Below are 19,714 nucleotides of genomic sequence, written 5' to 3' on the forward strand. Positions count from 1 at the left end.
GGCTCTGCTGCTGGGTTCACTGCTTACCAGGCAGGCAACTTGCTAGCAGCCACCACTGTACTAGCTGTAAAATGGGATCGGTTCTACCTGACGCCCTCTTACCTTGCTGGGACCCTTAATTAGGCGACATGTTTGTTTAGATCTAAATAAATGTTCCTTCAGTTAAGCTTCTGGTTCTCCACCCTGGCTGCCCATTAAAATCATGTGATGAAGCTGTTCAAATATATGATGCTTAAAACCTGAAATTCTGAACATTCTCCGGGGTGGGATCCTGGCCTCAATTTTTTTTCGGGGGGGGGGGGGCTCTGGGGACTGAACCCAGGCGTGCTTTACCACTGAGCTACATCCCCAGTCTTTTGAGAAGTGCCTCACTAAATTGCTAAGGCTGGCCTCAAACTTGTGATCCTCCTGCCTCAGCCTCTTGAGGAGCTGGGATTACAGGCTTGCACCACTACAAGGTACCTGACCTCAATTTTAAAGACTTCTCCAGGTTACTCTAGTATGCAGTCAGTGTTGAGAAACTTGATTAAATGGATATCTTCAATGTTTCTAGTTTTCTGGGAAATACCCAGTTTTTGTACATGTCAGAAGTAGGCCAATTATATATTTTTTAAAATCTGAGTTTAGGGCATGCTGGGACAAAGCAGAGAAGAGCTCTTCCCTTTCATCTTTTCCATTACAGTCTGTCTGATCGTTGTTGGATCTAATCACTCTGTTCTCTCAGCTCTGCTCATGCCTGTCTGTCTCTTCATCTTTCTTTCCTCCCTCCCTGCCTTTCCTCCCTGTTGTTGAAAGGAGGAAGGAAAGCAAACTAGAAAAAAGGAAGTTGGGCAAATTTTTTTTTTTCATTTACCAATTCAAGACTATTTCCTAAATGCACTATATACAAACACCTGAACCATGTGCTCTGGGTACATACAGATGTTTACCAAGCCATGACTTCCATCCTCATCTGGCTGACACTCTGAGAGGGAAGTGTTATAGGCATTCATTGAGGGACACGCGTGGCTCACAGCTGACGGAATCACAGTGGGGCCCAACTTGTGCCCGTTTCTTTTCTCTTCTAGGAATTTGGAGTTGAGGTTCAGAGCCTGTTAATCTCTGTGGGAGGCCAGAATTGAGGGTCATATAAAGAAGACAGATGTGGTAGTTGTCTGCTGCTATGAGGATTGAGGATTAGAGAAATCTGGGTTCAGAGGAAGAATTAAAAAGAAGACAGACATGTTGGGCTGGGGATGTGGCTCAAGCGGTAGCGCGTTCGCCTGGCGTGCGTGCTGCCCGGGTTCGATCCTCAGCACCACATACAAACAAAGATGTTGTGATCGCCGAAAACTAAAAAATAAATATTAAAATTCTCTCTCTCTCTCTCTCTCTCTCTCTCTCTCTCTTTAAAAAAAAAAAAAAAAAAAAAAAAAAAAAAAAAAAAAAAAGAAGACAGACATGCAAGGAATGCAGTCATGCTCAAGTTCCTGACGGTCCCGGAACTGCCTTGAGTCCACCTGTGTCACCGCTGCTGAGTTTGACGAGATATTCCTACACTTTGATAATAAATTTCCTGGCTTTGGCTTAAGCTAGTCCAAATAAAATTTCAGTTAACATGCGAAAAATAATCTTAATACAGGGAAAACACTTTTATGTGTAAAGAGAAAGGTTGGAAAGTGATGAGGGCTAGGAAAGAGGTCAAGATTTTCTATAAGATTTCTGAAGAGGGGAGTACAGTTACTACCTAAGAAGATCAGGAAAAGAAAGCGTTGACTCTCCTCTTTGTTGGCATACCCTATAGGGGAAAATGCAACTCCTTTATGTTCATAAAGCATCAGAAGATGTATGCATTGGTATAGAGAGAATATCCTGCACACTGGGCCTTCTATTCATTGGAAGGGAAGTCCTTTAAACAGTACGGCCTCTAGAACCCGAGCACAGTCACAAATCATTCATTTGTTTCTTCAACAAGCATTTGTTGAGCACCTACTGGGTGTTGGGCACCACTGTGGGCACTGGTGACAGAGCTGGGAACAAGCAGCCCCCTCGTGGGGCTTATTTTCTAGCGCATAAATACCCAAAGTATGCGCACCATTTAAATTTGTTTCAAAGAAGTTGAAGTCTCCCAGATCATCACTCCCAACCTCCTGGTTTTCTTTTCCCTGTCTTATTTTTCCTCTTCCTCTGGACCCCCCACCAGATTTCTCATTTTAGATCAGTAACTGGCCCCTAGGGGGCACCAAAGCGAGTGAGCTCTCCTAAAGACTGGAGCTCTCCAGGACTCAGGGCCAAGAGAACATCAAAGAAAACCTGAGTGTGTAAAGGTCCTGTTCCCTGGCCTCTGTTCCAGGCGTCCCAATATTGAGCATTTACAGACCCACAATTTCCTAAATTGTTAAGTCCAAACTGAGTTTGAGCTGCCCCATGCCCTGAAATTTATGGGGACATGGGCGGGGATAACAAAGCAAATGAACACTTTTAGAGGATGGGCTTTTCTCCATCTTTAATGGAAGGATTCAGGATACCTGCAAATACCTGCATCAGAATTACCTGGGTTATAAGTGATCTATAAGCAGCTACCCAGCTAATTCTGACTTATCTTAGAGTTTGGGAATCCATGGGAAAATGCTCAGGGTGTGACTCCACTCTTTACCTATGGCTTTGGGCAAGTGTCTCTTTTTGGTACTGGGGATTGAGCCCAGAGGCACTTAATCACTGAGTCACATCTCCAGTTCTTTTTAGTTCTTATTTTGAGACTGGGTCTCACTAAGTTGCTTAGGGCCTCACTAAGTTGCTGAGGCTGGTCTCAAATTTGCAATCCTCTTGCCTCAGCCTCCAGAATTGCTGGGATTACAGGTATGTGCCACTGTGCCAGGCCTTGGACCAATCTCTTAATCGACATGTTAGCATCTTCAGGAATAGATCGAGGATCACAGGCCCCACCATGCATTATTAGGCATGTAAAAGTGAAAGGAAAAATCATAAGACAATGCTTCAGAATACATAAATATGTCTTTTTTTCTGTATTCAGAAATAAATATTTGGCATTTAATATCTTAAATCTAGTTTTAATAAACTATTCAAAGAATGAGAGAAACATGATACTATTATCTTTGATTTGTATATCTGAGTTGCTGGGGTGTAAATGGTAAGCTCCCTAGAATACTTCAAACCATGGAAAAAACATTAATCATTCATCTTCTTTTGAATCCTGTGCCTACATAATAATGTGTAATGTGCCTTCAATATTTTAAAAACTGGAGTCTCACTGTGTTGCTCAGATTGGTTCAAACTTCTGGACACTAGGGATCCTCCTTGTTCAGCACTCCAAGAAGCTGGTACTACAAGCATATGCCACCACGCTGGGCTCTCAATTTTTAAAAATCATTTCACATACCCTTTTTTTGTGTGTGTGTAGGGGTGGGTACCAGGGATTGAACTTGGGGGTACTCAACCACTGAGCCACATCCCCAGCCCTATTTTGCATTTTATTTAGAGACAGGGTCTTACTAAGTTGCTCAGTACCTCGATGTTGCTGAGGCTGGCTTTGAATTTGTGATCCTCCTGCCTCAGCCTCCAGAGCTGCTGGGTGCACCTAGCTTATTTCACATATCATTTAATCATAACTTCAACCTTATGAGGCAGTAACCTTGCAAATAGTTTAGATGGCATAGTAAGACATTTGGGAAGGCATGGAGGGCCTATCATAAGGTCATACAACTTCCATAAAGTAAAATTAAAGCTAAAACTCGGGTTTTTAGGTTTACAAACATTTTCCAGGTGATTCTGCCCGCCAAAAGCACTCTATCTGCCCTGGAGGGAGTGCAGGGTGAGGGACAAGGGGCTCCCTTTTCCTCAGCCCTTACCCCACTGTGACAGCTCACCAAGCTCAGGGCTGACAGACATGTCCCTCTCATGACACAGCTGCTAAACAAAAGACCCTCTTCCTGTGCGTCTACCTGCTGGGTGAGACGTGGCTCTGGGCTGCTCCCTGCCTTTCCCTCGGCTGGAACTGCGTCCAAGCACTTTATTCTAAAGTCCAAATGGAAGTGGTGTGGCTTCTTTAAAAGCAGTGGATCTCTTTATCCTCATGGCTACTGAGACTTGAGGAAAAACTAGACTCAGACATTCAGACAAACATGCTATTAGCCTCTGACATTTAAAGTTTTTCTCAGGTTCAGCCCTTTGTTTGACACCTGGAGGCAGAGGGTGAGCATCTGTGTGTGGCAGAGAGAGAAGAGGCTCAACCCAGACTGTGGTGATCCTTTCACATGTTTCAATTAGTTGAGGCAAAGATACAGGAAAACAGGCACTCTTCTGCTCTGTGGTGGGGGCATGCAGCCTTTAGAGGGCAATTTGGGGATATTTATTTAAAAGTTCAGGTGTGTTCATTCTTTGATCCAGAATTTCCACCTCTGAGACTACATCTACAAAAATACTTGTATATGTTCAAAAATATGCTCAAAGATGTTCTCTGTGGCATTGTTAGCAATATCGTAACATTTTAAACAAAATGCCCCCTGGGAAGTGCCTCACAAAGTAAATGACCCTGTGGCCAAACAACAAAACACTGTGGGGTTAAAGAGAATGAGGCAGCGCTATGTGCTCGACAGTAAGCGGCAATAGAAGACAGGGGGACAGTGGAGTGGACGTCTGCTACTTTTCTGTAGAGAGAGTGTCGCAGAAGGACTGGGCACACCACCCAATCTAGTTCTCTCTCCTAGGAATCTGAATCATGTTCAGAAATGATCCGAACATAAAAAAAATGGAGATACGGCCACATGACGGTGCCCTGAGGAGTGCCCAAGAGCTCCTGCCCTCTACAACAAGGAAATTGCTTTTCCACGGTGATTCTTGAACTTTCCCAGCTCTCTTCTTTAGTGTTGTCACCTACCCCATTTCCTTCTGGTAAATTCTTTTCCATGCTTAAGTCAGCCAGAGTTTGTTTCAATTGTTTGCAAATCAAAAAATCCCACTGATATATAAGCTGTATGGCATGGGCACCCGAAAAAAAAATCTGAAATAATATACGCCAAATGAAGGATTGATTGTCTCGGGGTACACACTGGATAAAATGAGATTATCAAAAAGGGGAAAATGGGGTGATGTTGGTGGAAGGGTACAAAATTCTAGTTATGCAAGACAAATATTTTCTGGACATCTAGTGAACAATGGTGACAATGGTTAGCAGTCCCGTACTGCTTACTTACCATTTGCTGAGAGGATGGATCTTAAGTTGAACTTTGCGAGCGCGCAAGCGCACACACATATGCACGTGCATGCACACACACACACAGTAACTATGTAGAGGCAATGAGTATGTTAATTAGCTCGAATGTAGTGATCCTTTCACACTGTGTATATATATCAAAACGTCAAATGGTATACCTTAAATATATATACGTCTTGTAAGGCAGTGATCTCCCAGTAAAGCTGCTAAAAGGACTTACTACTGAGCTTTATATATTTCTGTATGTCTTTTTCTCAATGTCCTTTTATTACTTTTATAGATAGAAAAACTTTGAACATTTTCATGAAAGAGGCTCTGGAATAGGACTAAATTAAGGAAAATCTGGACTTCAAGAAAAATAACCTTATAGAGCTGATCTTAGCTCAGTTGGTCAAAACCCGATATGGATGAAGTCACGAATGTAGTTTGTATTATTTTAGGGGACTAATTATCTTCCATAGCTTTTTTTTTTAAAGATTGATGTGATTTTTTTATACCTTTATTTTCTTTATTTTTATGTGGTGCTGAGGATTGAACCCAGCGCCTCGCACATGCTAGGCGAGCATTCTACTGCTGAGCCGAAGCCCCTGCCCTTCTATAGCTTTTATTGATGGTAATTGTCCCCATAGCCTGAGACTTCCTCCTATATGTGCTACTAGAGTAATGATAATTAAAGAAACCCAAATACTTTATTTCTGAGTGGCTACTGGACTTATTTATTTTGACTTTTTGACTTCTGACAAGTTCAAATGTACTAGATAAATCCATTTCTTACTAAAACCTTTCTTTCAGCGTCTCTGTTTCTACTCAGATCTACATTTCTCCAAGTCTTAAACCCTAGAAGTAACTCCGAGTCCACCTCCCTCTTTTCTCTCAAGTCTTACTTATTCTGTACTTCAAATTGTGTTTCAAATCTACCTTTCTTTGGACACCACCGACAGCCATGTCCACACCCTATTTCCCATCACTCCACTCTCTGCTCCCAAGTCTTTCCCCTGTGATCCCAGGATTTGTCAAACTTACATTCCATTATTGCCCCCATCAGAAGCCTTTCTGATTTTTTTCCCCTTTCATTATTCCTATCCTGAGATGGGAATTCCACAGAACCCCTTTGTGTCTGTGCATGTGGGCTACAGAGGACTGCAAGCTGTCCTACATGTCAGTTGTTGCCCCTGACTCATGAGATTATGATTAATCTGTTACATGTCCGTGTCTCCTAGATCCATTCAGGACCACTTGAAGGCAGGAGCATAGCTGTTTGGTGGCCCTGGTGTCTGCCCCAGTGCCTAGCATAGAGGAGGCACTCTGGAAGTGGAGGATGACTGAACGAATCAACTTGAGAACATCGTGCTATCATTTGTGTTTCCTGTGGAATCACAGAAATACAAGTCCTTGACAAGCAGGCAGGAAGCAAAAATTCTCTTTCTACTTCTTTTGATTCTTCACTGTGTGACATGGCTCATAATAGATGTTCACTAAAATTCCATTTCATTTACTTAGAAAAAATCCATTTCTTGTTCTACGAATTCAGCTTTCTCTTATCAATGGTAAACACATTCCCTGACTTGTGTTGCACGCTTGCTCTGTGTCAGGCGGTGCTAAAGGTGAAGGATGTGGGAATGGATAAAACAGACAAGGTCAACACTCTCACATGACCTACTGCCTCCTGAGCCAGTGCCAATAGTTATGAATGTGACAAATACCTCCCGAATGTTTTGCTGCTCCACCTCGTGCCTCTTGGTCATTATTTTCCGCTTGAAGAAACGACAGTTTTTGTCGTAGTACAGTCTCTGCTGAGTGAGAAGGTGGGCTTCCTCTTCAGCCTGCGTGTGCTGCAAGTTCTCCTTATGCTTGGATATCCGCTCTTGCTTTTCTTTCTTGGGTGTGCTGTGGTCCTCATTCATTTCCTTTAAAACACAAAAACAAAAAACGAACCCAAGTGGGTCTTGTGAAAGGGACTATATGACATCTTACTGCAACTGCAGATGCAGATGTTTGGAAATCAGAAGAAGACACAGTACGGGAAGGCTTGGCGAGGCACATCCCCGACTCCAGTTCTTAATTATTTGGATCCATTCGTTGAGTGTGAAGTGAGAGGGGCCCTTGTAAGGTGTCCTATTTCTTGCTTCTTGTTCTCAGCAGTATTTGTTCCTTGGCCAGTCGCCACACACTCATGTAGCCCCTCTCAGGTGCCAGGCCCCAGGGCGCAAGGGTGAGCAAAAGACCACGGTGTCTGCCACCAGGGGACTCCACAGTCTAGAGCTGAAAACTGACCAGAGAACCACAGGAATGGACTGAAAATCACCGGGAGAACTGCTGTGAAGAGGAAGAACTTGGTCCTTTGAGAAAGTGTGATGTTGACTATTTGATTTCAGTGACCACCAAGCTGAAATTTGAAAACTGGGAGGAGCTAACCAGTGCAAAAGGAGAGGGGGTAACACCTGGGTAAGGGGACAACCTGAGCAGCCCCTCGGGTGGGAGGCCAGGGTGCTGGGCGCAGTGTGCTGAGGCAGGACCTTGCGGGCCTGGCTGAGGGCCGAACCTCAGCAGATCGTCCATGTGGGGGGGTGTCCTGGTGGAATGCACTTCAGAGGGATGGTTCTGGCTGTCAGGTGGAGAGCAGATTGAGGGACACAAGAGTGTGAATAGCCCCTAGTCCATGGGGAAAGCTGGGGGCTGCTGCTGCCCAGACTCAGGTGAGGGAGAGAGGTGGGTGCAGGAGAGGGAGGAAGAGAGAGAGGAAGAAGAGGAAGAGGAGGAGGAGGAAGAGGAGTGGGGGAGGGGAGCTGCCACTGCTTGGACAAAGGAGGTGGTGACAAGACTGAGGGAGGTGGGCAGATTCCAAAGACAAGAGGTGACTATGCATCACTAGTTTTGAATCTCAGGAGAAAGCATGATTCACTTGGGATTAGAGGGTAAAGAAATCACCTGTATTTTTTTAGTTGTCCATGACCTTTATTTTTTTTTTAATATATTTTTGGTTGTTGATAGATTTTTATTTTATTTATTTACCGTGGTGCTGAGAATCGAACCCAGGCAAGTGCACTACTGCTGAGCCCCAGCCCCAGCCTCTCGACCTTTATATTTTTAAAAAATATTTATTTTTTAGTTTTAGGTGGACACAATATCTTTATTTTTATGTGATGCTGAAGATTAAACTCAGGGCCTCATGCATGCAAGGTGAGCGCTTTACCGCTGAGCCATAACCCCAGCCCCTTGACCTTTATTTTGTTTATTTATATGTGGTGCTGAGAATCGAACCCAGTGCCTCACACATACTAGGCAAGCGCTCTACCAGTGAGCCACAACCCCAGTCCTCATCTGTATTTTTGAAAGGGAAAAATTCATGATTTTTCTAGAAGATGTGAGCAAAGGAAAGAAAGCAGTGAATCAGAATAGTTAAGATGTTAATCTGGGGCTGGGTTGTGGCTCAGTGGCAAAGCACTTGCCTTGCATGTGTGAGGCACTGGGTTTGATTCTCAGCACCACATAAAAATAAATAAAGATACTGTGTGTATATCTACAACTAAAAAAAAAAAAAAAAAGATGTTGCTCTATGACAAATTAAGAAGACTACTTTAAAAGTCCAGTGTACTCTTCTTTGTTCATATGAGCAGCTTGACCTATATTTGGCTAACTACTCACACAGCTAAACTCTCCTAATTGCTAGCACCTATTCTACTTAATGTTTCATGACACGGGCATCACATACTATTCAGATTGTTTTTACCCTTACCCAAGAAGGTCTAGAAAACTGGCTTTCGCCTGTGCTGGTCCAGTGAGGCTTTCAAGTTTCACTTAAAACTCTACAAGAGAAAGTTGTTTCCAGCTTGGAGCAGCCTGGGCCAGCAGGGAGGCTGGGTGACTCATCTTTCCACACCCTGACTTCGCTATGAGGTTTGGCATTAACCATTGGTTTGCACACCTCAATTCAAATATCACATGAAAATTCACTCCCAAATCATGGATATCAACCAGCATCCTGTGTTACCCACAACTCTTATCATCAACAATTGAGAAAACGGAGATGGCTTCGCCATTCCAAGGATAATCCCTTCAAGTATCTCAACATCTTAATATATATATGTCCCTTTAAGTACTTTGAACTAAGCTTTACTTCATAAGGCATAATATTAGCTTTGCACAGAAAGATCTACTGAAGCTATCTCCAATTGGGTTTTACCCTGGGTTTCCACCTTCAGGAGCACACTGAGCACTTCGGAAGTTTAGGCTTGTGGTCCCTTGTGGAATCTGAGTATGGTGAACCAGGAATAGCCTGGAGATGGAGTGGGACCCCCCAACCACGCTCAATACTCCTGCCTCAGCTTCCCAAGTGCCTGGGATTATAAGCAAATGCCACCCAATCAGGTTGAGTGGGGCCTCTGTTCTGTGGGAGAATCTCCTAAAGGTAGGGTTCATGCAATCTCCTAGTATCTCAGAGTGATAAAAGCTCAAAAGAGTGGTTGCAGTTGGAAAACATGGCCTCCGAGGCACCAGAGAACACAGAGAGTTAGATTATTTCTATTCCCAGTTGAGAAGACCTCAAGAGTTTCTTATTGAGAAATCAGGGCAAAATGAATGAACACATCTGCATTACACACCACAGGGAATGCTCTATGCAGGGGCTTAGAGCGTACCTGTGGTGTGTAATGCAGATGCATTCATTTTATAAATCAGTGCATGTAGATCCTTTAGCACAGTGTCTGGCACCTAGAAAATATTCATTAAATGCTAATTTCAATAATTGTTGTTATCGTAAAAATAGTAATGCATAGTGCATTACTAAAAACTGTTTTTAATTAAAAACTACTGTTAACCTATGGAGATTCCTCAAAAAACAAGGAATGGAACCACCATTTGACCCATACCACTCAAAGGACTTAAAATTAGCATACTACAGTGATGCAGCCACATCAATGTCTACAGTGGCTCAATTCATAATAGCTAAACTATGGAACCAAACTAGGTGTCCTTCAACAGATGAATGGATAAAGAAAATGTGGTATATATATATGAAATGGAGTATTACTCAGCCATAAAGAAGAATGAAATTATGGCAGTTGCCAGTAAATGGAAGAATCTGGAGACTATCATGCTAAGTGAACTAAGCCAATCCCCTCAATCCAAAGGTCATATGGTCCTTCTGATGCACAGATGCTAACACACATTAAGAGGGCAGAGAGAATAGAAATTCAGTGGATTAGACAAGGGGGAATGAAGGGAAGGGAGGGGGGATAGGACTAGGAAAGATGGTGGAATGAACTGGACAGAACTTTCCTATGTTCACATGTGAATGCACAACCAGTGTAACTCCACATCATGTACAGCTACAAGACTGGGATCCTAATTAGAGTAAGATGTACTCCATATGTGCATAAATACATCAAGATAGACTCTGTCATGTATGACTAAAAAGAATAACAACAACAACAACAATGACAAAAAGAAAAATCAAGGCAAGCTCTGTGCTCCAGAAATATCCTTCAGTTATAATAACAAGCCAATCACTTGGAGAATGTGAACTTTCTTCATTGGACTATTTGTCTATACCCCAGCTTTCTAGACCTGCTGGTTCCAGAGATTCTTCTCAGATAGCCAGTGTGGATCAGAGACAATTTTCTGTCAGGCCCAACAGTGACCAGAGGCTTACCTGGGCAGGGCATAAGATCCTGAGGCCCACCCCCAAGCCTCTTGCTTTCCCTTCTTAATTGACAAAGAATTGGAGAGGAGCCTTGGTAAGTCCTGTATTGTTAACCTACAAATCAGAATATGAGGGCAATGCATGATTTCATTTACTAAAGAAACGCCCTGGGGGGTTGTGGTTGTGGCTCAGCCATAGAGCGCTCGCCTAGCATGTGCAAGGCCCTGGGTTTGATCCTCAGCACTACCTAAAAATAAATAAATAAATAAATAAATAAATAAATAAATAAAATGTATTGTGTCCAACTACAATTGAAAAATAAATATAAAAAAAGAAATTCCTCATATTGTATTTAATTAAACCTTAATACATTAAGTAAGTCTACAAATAAAAAATCCTAAGTCATATGATAAGGAAAGTCTATCGAACTGCAGACAATTCACCTGTGAGGACTGATAAAAGGAGAACTGAAGAAATTTGAGTGTTCAGCTGAAATGGGAGTTCACTGTGCTGAGTCCACTGGCGGTCTTCAACCAAAAGGTCCAGAATCATTCATTCCTTTGTCCAATGCTCACATGTACTGCCCTTAGGGATACAGTTGTGGGCAAAAAAGGACTTCCTCTCTTTTATGACGCTTACCAGCTAATGGTAAGGAACTCAAACGATCATTAAAAAATACTTAAAAGGGCTGGGGCTGTGGCTGTGGCTCAGTGGTAGCATGCTCACCTAGCATGTATGAGACACTGGGTTTGATCCTCAGCACCACATAAAAATACAGACAATAGTGATGCAGCCACATCAATGTTTATAGTGGCTCAATTCATAATAGCTAAGCTATGGAACCAACCTATTTACTAAAAAAATATTAAAAGAAAATACGTAAATACTCTGGTGTTATGAAACCAGAGGTACCTGTCTTGTTTGGGGTGAGGCAGGTAGGAAGATCTTCCCAGGGAAAGTGATATTGAGTGAAGGTCCTTATAATCAATCTTAAATCTTACAAGGAGGAGGAATAGGAAATGACTGAACCGAACTGTGGCTGGGAAGGGCTTGGGGTAGGGAGAACCTCCTGGGGGAAGGGAGGGGCTTTGTACGTTTGAGGAACTGAAAGGTGACTACTGTGGGTGGAGTAGCCAAGTACAGGGCCACAGTGGGGGAAGCAGGGCAGGAGCTGACTCCTCTAGCAGGCCACGCAGGGACTTTGACCATGGTGATCTGTCCTAATAACAATGGGAAGCCAGGGGACTAGAGGCCCTGGGGTAATAAGCCTGGGTTTGAATTGGGAAAAGACCCCTGTGGCTGAAGCGTGAAGGATAAGCTGGAAGCAGGCAAGAACCGTGTCCAGCGGCCTCGGCATTGTGTGGGGACCTGTTACAACATGCATTTTCAGACTTCACTCCAGGCCCACTGAATCCAAAAATTTACAAGTGGGTTAGCTATTTCTTTTAATAAGCATCAGGGTGATTCTAATGTCAAGTGTGAGCTGGATGAGAATATGCCCATCACAAGGCACATGAGTGATTTTTTGAGTCCCCAACATTTTAATGGCAACCTGGTGACTAAAACACTGGTACCCTTACCTCTTTTATTTTTTCCTTACAAATCTTATACTGCTTCTTCTGACTTTCTAAGAAAGTTGTCAAATCTTTCTTCTGCTGGGCCAAGATCTGTTGCTGGAACTTCTTCTCATCTGCTGCAGCTACCTTTGCCTGAGAAAACAACAAAGATGCCTGTTTTTCACACAGACTTCAGATGTCTACATTCCCCAGTGCAGGAAGAGTCCTATGTGCTGAATAATGTAATATTTTGAACAAATAATTAATAAAAAATAATGGCTTCTGTGATTCTCATATCTTAAAAAATTTATCACTGAAAAATACATTCCAAATTATGGGAAAAGTATGAAGGTTGGACCCATAATCATGTTTTATTGAACACAAAAACATTCATGGAACTGAAAGAAAACCAAGAATTATAATAAAGGATTTTTATCACATTGTTGGCAGCCCAAGGGTTAAATTTAAAAATGGATAAATAACCATGATTTATTCTGAGAATCAAATGCTAACCAATTAATTATTCCAATGATCAGATTCCCTAGTGGGATCATCTCAAGTATACAGGAAGGCTAATGACATTTTGTTTTCTTAGGTACCTGCTATGATCCACAACAGTCAGGCATGTGGCATTTGGGGCGGGGGCGGGGGGGGGTGTCCTACATGGATAAAATACAGACCATTCGAAAGGTCACCCAACCAATAGTGACTCCTGAAAGTAACCAAATCTAAGTTTCGGAGAGCCCTCCAGATGAAGTATGTGGAAGATGAGGAACTTAGGAGACAGGAAATTAGGCTTCATGATACTTTTCATACATCTTTTCACCTTTAGCTTCCATTATCAAAGATCCTTCCATTAGAAACAATTCTTGACACACATTTGCCAAGTCAAATTCCCAAGAAAGAATCTGACTGGTTTATTTAATCGACATCACCCCTACTTGGGCTGAGCTCTCCATGCCAGACTGCCTCACAGGTTGAGGGCCGCTGGGGCCGCTCCTTCCACATGGAGAGGCGGCTTAATTGCTGAAGTGCCCCGGCACTGTGTGCTCCATCGCCAGGGCGTATATGTCCGCCCCTGCTTCTCCACAGCAGCTGAGTCTCATGGGGGCAGCAGAGGAGGGGACCCCTCTTTAGCTTTGCCAGAATCAGTCATCTGAATCTTGTTCATGTCACTAGGCCCATTTTCTGCAGACATAAAACCTTTCTCATATGGAACACTTATCAGTACAAAGGTGATACTTTGACTTTCTGCTTGTGTTACCCTTTTGTCTGTTTTAAAATTAGCTTAGAGGAGCTAAGGGTGTAGCTCAGTGGTGTAGCTCATATTTAGCGTGTGTGAGGCCCTGGGTTTGAGCCCCAGCATCATCAAAAAGTAATAAATTAAAATAATTAATTTAGCTTAAAATTTGCATAAGGAAGGGAGGTGCTCTCTAGAAAACCCAAATCTTGGCTAGATGAATCTCTTGCCACCCCTGGGAGGGTGTCCATCCTGAGTACATCAGCCACTGGCAGGGACTATCCCCTCTAAATGGGACCATTTGAAGAGAACTGGACACAGCAGGTACAGGACCAAACCTGCTGTGAGTCCCCAGAAGGGAGTGGCAACCTCTGGGTAGAGACACACCAGCGAGGATGTATTTGAATGGGTCTTCAGTTAGTATTTTATCTCTGAATGAGAACTTTAAGTAGCACCTCCCAGCAATCCTGTTCCCCCTGACCCGTAGGTGCCCCATAGGTACCCTGCTCCTGCTACCCGCTGACTGGGACAGACAGGGCTTGGCGAAGGCGCGGGGACACACACTGACCTCTTTTTCTATGATAGCCACTTGCTTCTTGGCCAGCTTCTCCAGCTCGATGGACGAGTTGTTGGCATGCGTCTCCACCTCCTTCTGGAGCTTGAGGCGGTGCTCGTCCATCTCAGCCTTCAGCTTGTTCTCCAGGGCGATCAGCTGCTTCTGGTGCTGGCGCCGCATCCGCTTATAACCTGACATCTGTTCCCGCAACTCGTTCTCCTGCTCATGCTCATGGATCTGCCGTGTAACCTGAATTGGGTCGGGGAACAGAACTCAGATCACCAGGTTCACAAGGGAAAACTTTCCAGGCAGAATAGAACCCGCCGGTGTTCCCTGTCCTGGCACCGTCCATACAGCCAACACTCTCCTGTAGGGGGCGCAGTGCTGGGTGTGCTTCCCACTTCTCTGATCCCTCAAAACCATCCATTCATTTTATGCAGTCACAAGAAAGGTGTTACTGCTCCCGTTTTGTAGATGAAGACATTGAGCAGTTTAGGGAAGTAATTTATTTATTTATTATATTTGGTCAAAATTGGCTTGAATACATTTTTACTGTGCCAGTTGTACACTGCTCAAGGTTACACAGCTAATAACGGGGAGAGGTGGGGAGCTGGGATTCAGACCCATTTCTGTCAGATTCCAGAGCCGTGCTATTTCCACCACACCAGCATTTTACAACCTGGAGGTTTCTGACAAGGGGCTGGATAACTGTGTGTTGTGGGAGATGCACAGGAGGGTGGTGAGCAGCATCCCTGGACCCACTCACAGCCAGTGGCAGCTCCCAAGTCATGACAATCAAAACTGTCTTCATGGGGCTGGAGTTGTAGCTCAGCAGTAGAGCACTTGCCTCGAACGTGTGAGGCACTGGGTTCAATTCCTAGCACCATATATAAATACAAATAAAATAAAGATCCAGGGCTGGGGTTGTGGCTCAGTTGGTAGAGCACTTGCCTCGCATATGTGAGGCACTGGGTTTGATTCTCAGCACCACATATAAGTAAATAAATAAAGGTCAATCAATAACTAAAAAAAAAATCTTCAGATAGTGCCAGATGTGCTGCGCAGAGCAAAATACCCTCCAGTTGAGAAGCACTGTATTATTTTGTTTAGTTTTGTTTCTTTTTCTTTGTTTTTTGGTTAGAATTATGACTCTAACAGTGAAAAGGACTTTAAATATTCCTCTAAAATGGTCTGAATATGATTTATTTCCTATTCTTGTGGCCAGGGGTGAAGAGGGAGGGGGGAAAGTGGGGGAGAGAGAGCTCTTTTAAATCATCTGTGTCCTTCCTCCTCTTCCTCACAAAAGAGATGTTAACAAATTATAATAATTTTTTCTTACAAAGGAGAAAGCATTTCTATGACTTTTGGGTAGCTGCTTTTCCTGGTAACCTTTCCTTAACTTATCCTCTAGAAAATATCCAACAAGTTGAATAGTAAGAACAAAAATCTTAGAATCTCTTGTTTCTTTCTGTGGAAACTTCTCTGATTTTCTAGACCGTCCTTCAATTTACCATCCTTCCTTATTTTTCTGTTAGAGTGTCCTGTTAGATCAGTTCCTTCTCATTTTTCCTATTTTATAAAAAATTTAATTACAAGATTATAACTTTAGTTTTGTACTTCATGAGGTGATTCAGTCACTCCCATGGACATAGGTACTTCTTCCCACCCTAACCCCCAAACAAGTTTTACTGGAAAATTTCATGCTGCTATTAATGCTCTGTACTATTTTCAGTTTATGGGTCAAAGAGCATTTTATACAAAGAACAGTTTGTTTCTCTGCTCTTTTTCGAAGGTGTCCCTGCACACTAGACGGAGTCCTTACTGTCAAGAAAGTGCTGTTCTGTAACGGGAGAGTATCATCACTGTAGACCATTAAACGTTAGCTGAACTTTCAAATGTTTCCAGCTGAAACAAACACAAGGGTTCAAATTCATTTTTCTTTTCTGAAGGACAAAACTCCTTAAAGTATGAGGAGTAAGAACAGAAGGTATTTCAAGATCAAAAAAAGATAGCAACTCCGAAAAGGCATCTAACACTCTAAAGAAAATGAATCATCTATTTTGTCATCATAACAGCAGGCTGTTTATTTATTTTGGGTGCTGGGGATGATACCCAGGCAGGGGCTTGAGCAGGCGAAGCCCTGAGCCATACTCCAGCTCTGCTGTTATTTTTTTCTTACATAGTTTTACTTCTCAGTGGAGACAAGGAAAGAAGTAGTTTGGGATGTATGTATAAACTTCACTCCTTCATGCTTATGCTTTCCTGAAGCATAACTTTAGGGAAAAAGTGATTTTAATCAATAGAAAGGATACCATTTAGGGACTGGGGTTGTGGCTCAGTGGTAGCTTGCTTGCCTAGCATGCATGAGGCACTGGGATTTGATTCTCAGCACCACATACATATAAATAAATAAAATAAAGATCCATCAACAACTAAAAAATATTTTTTTTAAAAAGAAAGGATACCATTTAGCCCTTTCTGAATTTAATTAATTAATTAATTTCAGGTAAACATCCCAGTAGTTCCTGTTCCCAGGTAACAAGTTAAGAGATAGGCTTACCCAGACCCCAATTTTTCTTATTTTAGCATTCCCTCTATAATAGAATTCCCAAAGCTGAGGCAGGACACACACTAAGGCTACCATGACACATTTAAAAAAACAAGTCGCAAGCACTGGTGTGTGGCCAGCCAGATATTCTCAGAGTGGCCATTTCCCTAAACCAAGAGGCTAGGGATAAAAGAAAATGGAGCCAAGAAATATTTCCTAGCTGAACTGGTGGGTGGGCCCTGTAAAGAGAGCTGATTCTACTGCTCACTGGTGACAAAGCTTGCCACGCTGTCACTGTACATTAATTCCAGGAGTCACATTTTGCTTTCAGACCCTTTCCATGATTTGGATAATCACCTTTTTAACCTCGGAATATCACCTCCCTCTTTCCATTTTCAAAATCAAACTTTCTAAATTGCAAATTGTCTTTTTGGGCACACAGGGAGACACTCAGTTTTATACATGCTTAAGGTGAACAGGTGAATTTAAATAAAAGTATAACTAGATGTTTCATTTGTGAAGCTTAACATGAAATATATTTAAAAAATGTTAATTACATTTTGTATGCCTGTGTGTTTTAAGTTTACACTGTGTGGCTAAACAATATGCTACTTGGTAAACAGAATTTTTAAAAAAGCCATTAATTTTATCATGCTTTATGGTTTACAAAGTGCTTTCATATATAATTTACCTCTTTAATTTTTACAAGGCCTGGGGTTTTAACCAGGGTCCTATGATTCTTGAATTGCCTAAGGGAATTCACATCACCAAGGCAGAAAAAGAATGATTATTTTCTGTTATGAAGTAATAGAGGGAATCAGCCCCCCAAAAAGTCAAAGTTGGTGAGAGGGGTAAATTTAAACTACGATTTTTGTAAGTCTTGAAAGGAGAAAAAGTTATAGAGATGCAGTGACAAGTTCTCACAATGATAGCCTCAGCATGTGAAAAAACGCAAAGGGGTAGTGCCATCACGCCACACCCAGTGGGTCCTTCACTAATGCAACTGACCTTGGACAAAGGACTTGACCCCATGAGGTCTTCACATGTACAGAGGACCTAGGATGATCTTCCACAGGACCGGAGGACTGGGTGAGATGACACATGTCAAAGTGCCTGGCCAGGTGTCCCCGACACACAGGAAAGGTTCACTGCGTGCTGTCTCCCCTCCTCCTGCGAGGCTGAGCAGTGTGTCTCTACCCTCTGCTCACCATGTCTGGTGATAGAGATACAGATGACAGTGCATGGGTCCAAGAGCAAGCACAAGTTTAACAATAAAATTCTCCCTGTACCCAGTTTGTGGATTGTAAGAATAAGTCCAGGGTAAGGGTGCAGCTAGTGGAGAGTACCTGCTTAGCACACGTGGGGCCCAAGTTCAACGCTCATCACAAAAAAGGAAAAAAAAAAAAAAAAAAAGTATGTGCAGTTTCTTTTCTTTGGGTGATGGAGACCAAACCACCCAGGACCTAAAGCAGGCTAAGCACATAGTCTACTACTGAGCTACATCCCCAGTCCTTGTATAATTTCTGAATCTGAATTATTACCTATTTCATATACCTGGGATGTGTTACAAAAAAAAAGAGCAAGTGATAAATAATGACCCATAAGGAGGACTGAAATTTAAAAAAAAAAAAAAATTTGTCCAAAGCTTCCTTATTTAATCCCAGCAAAATTTGGCCCTAAAATAAACCATTTTATACAAAGTATAAAACGTGCCTACTATGAACAAAATGCTGTACTAGAAGGCCAATAAGCAACTTATTGAACATAGTAGATGTTCAGCATGGTGGCTGATAATGTCACCCTCTTAAGAGATCAAAGCCAATTTACGAGATTAATTATTTGTAAGAATCAAAATGATGCATATGATAAAAGTGGCCACCTCAGCACTTAGCACAAATGAAATTTATGGCAAGTTCTTAAAAAGAATACAATGAGTCACATTTTGGCATTAGAGATGCGACAGTCCCCTCTTTAGAACACCTAAGGAAAAGGTGCTTTAAGTTCTTACTGAAAGGAATGACTGATATTAGGCTATTCTGCCTTGTAACAGAAAATATTGTATGAATAACTCAGCAATGCACACTTCAAATCCAAATTCTCATGTGACAGCAGGGCAGGAAGAGACCTCATTCATTCATTCATTCATTCATTCATTGGGCACATGTTTATTGAGAGACTTGGGCCACGTGGGCTGGCACAGTGAAAAATGGTATCTATTAGTAATGACCTCAGAGAGCTAAGAAGTAAAGAATAAGGAAGGAGACCAGGCAATATTTCCTTAAGTATCCTCTGGTACTCTGTCCAGGAAGGGAACACATTTTCAAGCATTTAAAAAACAACAACAACTGGGCTCATGAGAGGTGAAATGGTAGCATTTACTGTGGAGGCTCTAATATATTTGTATTCTTATGCATCAAATAGACTCAAATATCCAATTTCACAATTATTTAAATAATTAGACTACATTTTGACAACTCCAAGTGTATACCCCTTTCTGAATCTAGTAAAGTCAAGTAAAAGAATTTGCCTGGACAGAACAATAACCATTTTCTCCTCTGTGCTTCTCTGGGAACTCCCAGATCAGAGTGTCCCTCTTACGCTTACGCGGCTGTCCCTAATGTGTTCTACCACACCTGTGCAGTGAGACCATTGCAGTCCACTGGGAATTCCTTTGTAGGGCCAACAACTCAGTTGTCGGGTAGATATATATGGTCTTGGAGTCCTTTACATTAATGACTACTATGGAAACTTCCAGGGACCCACACACTACAAAATTTTAAGAAGAGATGGCATCAGATGTAGCAAGAGCTGAAACATTCTCATGGGTCATTAATATAATTAGAACATGAGGATCTCCATTCACCAACAATAAAAATTTAAGCAATGCACATCTCAAAGGGCCAAGGAGACAGATTCATAATTCTGAAGAGCTGTATAAACAACTTTCTCCAGATAACAAAT

The 19,714-nt window shown here is 42.3% G+C and overlaps 1 protein-coding gene across 5 annotated transcripts in view; it reads right to left on the minus strand.

The window, feature by feature from the left end:
- The window catches only part of Taok3 (TAO kinase 3), a 191,395-nt gene that overhangs the window by 10,875 nt on the left and 160,806 nt on the right, over positions 1-19,714 (minus strand). For all 5 annotated transcript variants that reach the window (XM_046456449.2, XM_046456451.2, XM_046456453.2 and 2 more), the window contains 3 exons: positions 14,218-14,454; positions 12,434-12,562; positions 6,916-7,119 (listed from right to left, as the gene is read on the minus strand). In XM_046456449.2, the coding sequence (XP_046312405.1) occupies positions 6,916-7,119; positions 12,434-12,562; positions 14,218-14,454 (570 nt within the window). The remainder of the gene's footprint in view (positions 1-6,915; positions 7,120-12,433; positions 12,563-14,217; positions 14,455-19,714) is intronic.

Source organism: Marmota monax, unplaced genomic scaffold (assembly GCF_021218885.2).
Source record: "Marmota monax isolate L192 unplaced genomic scaffold, Marmota_monax_Labrador192_F-V1.1 WCK01_AAM20220418_F8-fsc00185, whole genome shotgun sequence".
In the NCBI taxonomy this organism is placed as follows: Eukaryota; Metazoa; Chordata; class Mammalia; order Rodentia; family Sciuridae; genus Marmota; species Marmota monax.